This window comes from Heloderma suspectum, chromosome 3 (genome assembly GCF_057233095.1).
Source record: "Heloderma suspectum isolate Gila_16-S chromosome 3, 16-S_ref, whole genome shotgun sequence".
Lineage (NCBI taxonomy): Eukaryota > Metazoa > Chordata > Lepidosauria > Squamata > Helodermatidae > Heloderma > Heloderma suspectum.
Genome location: NC_139460.1, coordinates 86,121,392 through 86,128,986, shown reverse-complemented (window position 1 = coordinate 86,128,986; position 7,595 = coordinate 86,121,392). Strand labels below are relative to the sequence as shown.

Below are 7,595 nucleotides of genomic sequence, written 5' to 3'. Positions count from 1 at the left end.
ACCAGATATTTAGAAAGGCGAACAAAGTAGATAAGCTTTTGGTATCTAAATAAGCAGGCACAACAAGTAGTAACCTTATTCGAGTAATTTGTTTAGATAACGAACAAAGGATATTGAACAGTGAAATCCTTATATATGTTTACTCAGAATTTAATCCTGTTGTATTTAATGGGGCTTACTCCCTAGGACGTCTGTTTGGGACTGTAAGTCTGATTACTCTAACTCTAACAACAGATGTGTGTTTTTACTGAATCTTAATGTAGGAACAGTGAGTTGACTTCATGTAAAAAATTACTGTTAACAAATCAGGCTATCAAACCACTATTTCATTCTGGTTTGCTTCAACTAACCACAATTAGATTAATCAAGGTACCCAAGTTCAGATGTTACAGATATTTGTATTCAAAAGTGAAAGCAGATGCTTTTAATCAGCTCCTTTCACATGTAAAGGGAAGGCGAGGAAGAAGTGTATGCCCCTAGGGTACTCTTAATTTACAAAGCAGAATGGAACACCGCAGTTTTGTTTTTAGTAGCCAATCTGATACTCATTTAAAAGGATACCTCAATATGTAGAATAACAGAGGTAAATTTCAGTTAAGGAATATCCATGCCCTGCTCCAGGATACCCCATTTCATCCTACCCATTTTCTTTTCCCAACTGATATTTAATATTCTGTGGGTACTGAGCATGCTCAGTCCACATTGGCTAGTTTTGGGGGAAGGGCTGCCTGCCCCCAAGTTTTTAAGAAGGTTTTTGTGATTCTGCCAACTATTGGTTTCCCTGAGCATGCTGATACCTCCCTCTTGTTTCTCAGTGGCCACATTTTGGCTCCACTCCGGATAGCACTCACCACAACAGTTCACTACTAGAGGGAGTGATATAAGGAGCAGACATATTTAAGAGTAATTTAGCCTGTCCTATTAATTACAGCTTCCATTTAGTATAACGGCATTAATGCCTCTAGGACTTGGATTGTGACACCTAGGAGACCATGTGTGATCTTACTATTCAGAAATTAGGTTAATTTTTCTACAGAAAAGCAACAACATACACGCACCCATAAAATAAATACAATTTCAAGACTGAACATAACCTTCGATCAGAATAAATTGCCCACTATCTTTTGAAGAATTGCTTAACAGTTCAGTTGACTAAAACAGAACAGCGATCTGAGAAATCAAGTAAGAACTACTATCCAACATATTTGTTTTGTGTACATAGTTTCTAAAGCCTTCTAAAATGCAAGCATCTATGTTGTAACACTTACATGTATATGACAATTATTTTATAAACTGAACATACCATCCTTTCGTTTTTAGACCTGAAATACATGAAAGCTTAACTTCAGCTCTCTCAGCAATAAGTACATTCACAATGACCTGATTTGCATGTGATACCAATCCATAGGTGTCACAGGACCGCACCAGAGTGAGCAAGCATGCTGCCTCCCGCACGCTCACAACTTCTGCTTTCAGAAACAACCCAGGATTGCCCCAGTGGTTTTAACCCAACAACAATGGATTAAAACTCTAGGTTGTTTGTTCCTCAACAACCCAGAGTTCCAGGTTCACACGTCGTATCAAGCAACCCAAGAATGGGGGTTCCTGAGTTGTTAATGAAAGCTGATGCAAAGCAGAAGTGGCAAAGGAGCGGAAGGCAGTGTGCTTGCTCACTGCTGCACAGCCCCAACTAGCTATGGGTTGTTTAACCTACAGTTAGTTGTTATGTGCAAACCAGGTCCTCAAATCTTATTACAATAATCAGAACAGTTAAATAATTTATATATGAAATTTTACAATTGATATATGAATGTGATTATTCCAATCCAATCCTAAACCTGTTTGCTCAAAAATAAGACGCAATAGGTTCAATTTGGCTTACTCTCTATTGAGTGTGTATAACAGTCTTCAGAAATCTTGTGCTCTCCAGGTGATGGACTACAACTCCCATCAGCCCCACCCAGATTAGCCAATGGTCAGGAATGCTGGGAGTTGAACTCTGCAACTCCCAGGATTCCTGACCATAGCTATGCTGGCTGAAGGGAGTTGTAGTCCAAAACCCCTGGAAGGCACCAGGTTGAAGAAGGCTGATGTATAGGACTGCTGTCTTACAGTGCAATCCTACAGAAATAAGTTTCACTGAGTACAGGGAGACTTACTTTTTAGTAGATGTGTTTAGAATTACAGCCACAGTGTAGCTTTACATGAAAATACTTGTTCCAACTAGTGTCAACACACTGACCTATTACACATGTAATGATGGCAATCATGTGTTAATTAACCGACAATTTGCTGCAGCACATGCTGGGCACGTTCTGTATTTTGAATTCGGGCCGACCAGGGGTTGCTATGTGACGTCCGAATCCAGATACTAAAGATTAATTGTGAGTTAAACAACCTACAATTAGAAGTTAACCATGTGTTAACCCACAATTAACCTAGTGTCTGGGTTCGGACATCACATACCAACCCGACTGGGGGGTTGAATGTTCAAAAAGGCTGTACAATGCACCTGACACACACTGTGGTAAATCATGGGTTAATTAACACACAATTTGCCACTGTTACAAATCCATTTATCAACCCATTGCATGTAACAGTTGATGCACAGCCAGTTTACCCAAATAACCATTTTTTGCACAGCAAGGTGGATCAGAATACTTTGAAAAGCACGAGTGTAAAACTATCAGTAAGATGAAAAAACAGTTGAGAAAATGAAATCTGAAAGTAGGGGTGGAAATCCTCAGGCCTGGGGACCAAATCCAGCCTTCCTGGGGACCAAATCCGGCTCTCCAGGGTTCCCATGATAGGCACACTCCATTCCCCCCAACCACAGATTATTTGGTGGTTTTGTGTCTTTTGTGCAGTTTCCTCTCCATTCTAAAAGGTTGAAATGCCTCTCCTAAGGCCTAGCTACTGGCAATAACAGCTTTAATCTACAATATGCTGGGATTTCTTGTGCTTTTGACCCCACCACAGGAATGCAGCCCCCGAGAGCTTTTCCAAAATTGAATTTGGCCCGTGGGATGAAAGAGGCTCCCCACCCCAGCTAAAGTATAAATTTAAAATTGAAGATATACAATTAAAGGAAATTATATGCAAAGCTTAAAATATTTTTCACTTACCCGTTATGTACTGTGGCTCTGCACCCAACACTTCTGATAATACTTGTTCTATCTTCTGCACTAGTGGATCATTCTGAAGATTCCCAATAGATGCAATTGTATCATCTGAATGGTTTACTTGCTCAGACGAGTTTATTTCACCATTGTGTTGAGTTCCTACCTTTCCACTAATCAAGAAAAACATGCAAAAAACCCCTCAAGTTTAGACAGACATGAAAAATAAATGTCAATTAATATGATATAGTTATACAATTAAAAATCAAATAAACATATCCTATATATTTTCTAATTCTTAAATTTCCAGGACTATTAAGGAATAACAGTTCTTAAACAAATTATGATATAAATATCAACATTAGAATTATAGTTACTTCCCTTGTTCAATCTTAAAAAGGAGCTCTCAACCAAAATAATCTGATAATCATATAAAGCTACTAATTCTGATGCTAATTACTATAGAAACAAAGGGCAGTATCCAATGGGGCCGCTCTGCCTCAGTTGGCTCCACTGCACTCATGGGACCCACCACTTGCACAACATGGCTTTTGCGCGCCTAAAACTAACCTGAAATGAAAAGAAGCATTTGCCAGGATTGGGACAGGTCAGAAGAGCTCCCTTCTGCGAGTTCTGCTGACCTGCCCCATTCCAGCAACAAGCATTTCCGGTCACTTCAAGTTATTTTTTTAGAACCGCAAAAGCCCCATTGCACAAGCACGCCCCATGTGCGCAAAAGAACCAGCACAGCGGCCCTGTTGGATACTGCCCATTTTTTCTTTAGTGATTAGCACCAGATTCAATAGCTTTATGTGTTTACCATATTCTGCCATTCATGAGGTCTCTTTTTTTTGGTCTAAGGTTTAACAGTGGAAATCTATAATTCTAATGTTGATATTTATACCATAATTTGGTATATTGTGCACAGGCACAATAGGATACTACCCAGCGAAATGTCACAAGAGTTAAAGTATAGCACAATAGGGTACTACCCAGCAAAATGTCACAAGAGTTAAAGTATAGACTTCTATTATGTCAGGAAGAATGTATGCATTAGAATACATCATTTTAAAATATACTATCTAACTTATAATTGTGTTCAGTGTTCTTGTTTTGTTTACCACAGAAGAACAAGATCAATGGCTATATCATGCATTCAGATAGGAGAGAGAAGGGGGGGAAGACTGGATGTCATTATAGGCCATTTTCCTTGTAGATGGTGAACACCTTGACCACAGTATTTACATTTGAGATTTTTTCATAATCCAATTGATGGAAGATATAAAAAATTATATGTGATATCAGCATTTTTAAAAAAAATATAATGCAGTGTGGATGTGGACTGATGCAGGTAAAAGTACAAGGCTATTAATAATCAGAATTTCTGAGCACAATTAAGAATAGGGTGCTGGATGTCCCTTTCATGCACTGTTTTGCTGACCATCATTTGGAGGATAAGAATATTTTATTTTATTTTGCTTTAGAACAGGATGCAATTGGACTGATATTTTTTACCCCTGTTGGAAGCATTTTGGATACATACCTTTTATACTGACTCCATCCCAACCCACCCCATTCTACATAATAAACTGGAGTTACATTTCTTATGTGAGGTATGTGAAAATGAAAGTTAATCCTTCCCTTGTTGTATAGACCTCTTTTCAGGATTAAAAACCTGAACTGTATTATTTTGTATTTGCAAGTTTTTAGACTTGTTATTTCACTTTATTATATATAGGTGCTAACTTCTTTACATTATATATTTGTTTTATATTAGCTGCTTTAAATTAAGCAATAGCTCTTCATTCTGAAATGAACTGCAATTGCAATGAATTAAAAAATAATTGTAGTCTTTGTGTAATTAGAATTTGTGGAGGGGGGGTACTATTAGTTGGAGAAACTCCAAATTCTTATTGTAGCTTCACTGGTTCAGTGGGTGATCTGATATGGCAATGATGCTTCAGGAATATCTTCTATTATATTGATTTCTGGATGCTCATGAATAGGATACTACTAACAGACATCCCACTGGGCATTTGGAATTGTTTTGAAAATTTTCAGAACGTTACACTGAGGCCCTTAACTATATTGAAGAATCTTGTATCTTACCAACTAAAAGTAGAAGAGTGTACTCAGCAATGTGGTAGTTATTTTTATACATTTTGGGCACAATGCTATGGCATGTAAGCCCTCAAACCTGGAGGCTTACAAGCATCCTATGCAGGGCAGGAGGAGCAGCAGAGGCGATCTTGTCCGCCCAACTCTGCATTTTCGCTAGACAGGCTTTTTTGCCTGTCTAGCTGGCACATCTCAGAGAGGGAGGGAAGAAGGCTAGAGAGGCCTCAGGATAGCTCTATCTTGGCCTCGCCGGTCTTCTCCTCCCCGAAACACCTCCTTTCCTCATTCTTGGAGGCCAAGTTCCTCGGAGAACAGCTAATGGGGTTCTTTCCACACAGGCTGAGAGGGGGAGGGGGTGGGGGCAGAGCGCAGATTCCCCCCTCCAAAGGCGGAGTGCAGACCTCAGAACTGGGAATCCGAAATATCCTATAGCCCCTCAGACACTTTCTAGGGGCCATAAGATTGCTCCCTTAATGTTCTTTAAACTTGCATTGACAGTTTGCTTCTTTGCCTGCTCCAGCATTGATCTCAAATTTGTTTCAAATGATAAGCCGTAAATAAATATTGTTAATATATAATAATAATAATTTGTAGAATTTAAGGATATTTATTGTAGTGTATGTTATCATCATTTATATCCCACTTTTCTCAAAACAACTTCATACTTAAAACATTTGTTTTGATATAATATGAATATGATTTAACTCTGAGATATTACATTTACTGCTTCTGTAATCAGTGATTAGCATTAGGATTTGATGCTTTATGTGATTACCAGATTCCATCAGTGAGCATTCCCTACTTTTTGTCTTGTGTGACTAGTATACTTCAGATGTGACATTAATCCCTTCCTTTCTTTGTGTAGTTAAATATCAGGCATTTTAATAAATGGATTTTCTCACTAATCCCAAACAACCTGACCAAAGGATTTGCATAGTGAATTCAAATGAAACTTTTCATGACAAAAAATAATTATATAGCCATTACAGCAGCTCGGGTTTTTTGTCTTCAAGCTGTACTCAATATTTTAAAGAACACCACAAAAATGGAAAATCTACAAAATTACCAGATAACACTACTGTTTAACCTTAAGGAATACATCCAACATCATGTGAGTAAAGTTCTACTCATTCAACAAGGCTTCCCTTTCCTCTCCTTCTCCCTGTACCCCCTCCCCAATCTGCTCCAGGGGGGCTGCAGGGGAAAATGGGAATCAGTTCTGCCAGCAGAGGGACAATAGAATACAAGCATAAGCATCTATAAGTGTCATCCCTACACCACGTATTCCAAGGCATCTAGAACCTAGGATTACCCACAGAAAACCTGTACCAACATTAATAAACTTGTTAACATCTCATCAGCATTTAAAAAAAAATAGCTTTAATTCTGAGATAAGATAATTGCATATTGACAAAAAGAGAACTAATCCTTGACTTTTATGGAGCAATCCTATGTGTATTTACTCTAAAGCAAATCCCACTGTGTTCAATAGGGCTAACACTCTAGTGTGTCTATGAGTACCTCCACCACAGCCTTACAAAACCTTATCTCCAAGCATACTTAAAGGGACTTATCAGCTTACTTCCACTGGATTCCACTCCCTTTATCTTTTGTTCACAAGAGCTACTGAAGGAAGAACTTTCCTGAACGCTCGGCCTGCCCGAGACCAACTCTTTTAAATACTAGATAACACAAGACTCTTCGTCGGGTTTTACTAGCTCTTCATCTAGATATCTCGAATTTCGAAGTTCAGGATCCGTTTGTAAACCCTTAATGTTCTAGGGGCATCCACAACTCCCTAACTTCTGGGAAACTTCAGATAATTTAGTATCTGCATCTCTCACGCCACTCCAGCGTCGGCTTCATAGCCAGCCTGAATCTGCGTCGGCCATCTGCACCGATCTCCCCTCCCCCTCAACGACTCTTTCTCATTCTCTACCCCGACGGCGCTCCAGTTTCGCCCCACCCCCACGGCTCCACGCTTGGTTACTGCAGAAAATCGTCGCCCACCACCCACATCCCCCCCGCCCCGCCCCCCAGCGCTGTCGCCCCTTTTCCCTCCTTCAACATCCCTTCCGGTCTCTCTGCCCAGCCCCTCCCCCACTCCATCCGCTTCGCCCGTTACGCCGCGGGCCGCCGCCAGGATCCCGCCCGTTCCCCCGCTGCGCGGCAGCAGCTTCCTCCTGCCTCCTCACCCGCCGAATTGCTGCTCCTGGATCTCCCGGAACTTGCTAACGACAAAAGACCGAAAAATCTGCTCGATATTGGTCGCCATGACAGCCTCGCGCGGCACGAACCCCTCGCTCTCTCCGAGACGCAGATCCGCCTGCGCCCTACAATGCAACACCGGAAGAAGAC

At 40.3% G+C, this 7,595-nt stretch overlaps 1 protein-coding gene across 8 annotated transcripts in view; it reads right to left on the bottom strand.

Moving 5' to 3' along the window:
- SON (SON DNA and RNA binding protein) overlaps positions 1-7,595 on the bottom strand; it is a 44,268-nt gene extending 36,673 nt beyond the window's left edge. For all 8 annotated transcript variants that reach the window (XR_014789100.1, XR_014789099.1, XR_014789101.1 and 5 more), the window contains exons 1-2: positions 7,433-7,595; positions 3,126-3,292 (exon numbers count right to left, since the gene is read on the bottom strand). Coding sequence is in view for 3 of the 8 variants with exons in the window: in XM_084843654.1 (XP_084699780.1) it covers positions 3,126-3,292; positions 7,433-7,512 (247 nt within the window). In the remaining 5 variants the exon portion in view is untranslated. The remainder of the gene's footprint in view (positions 1-3,125; positions 3,293-7,432) is intronic.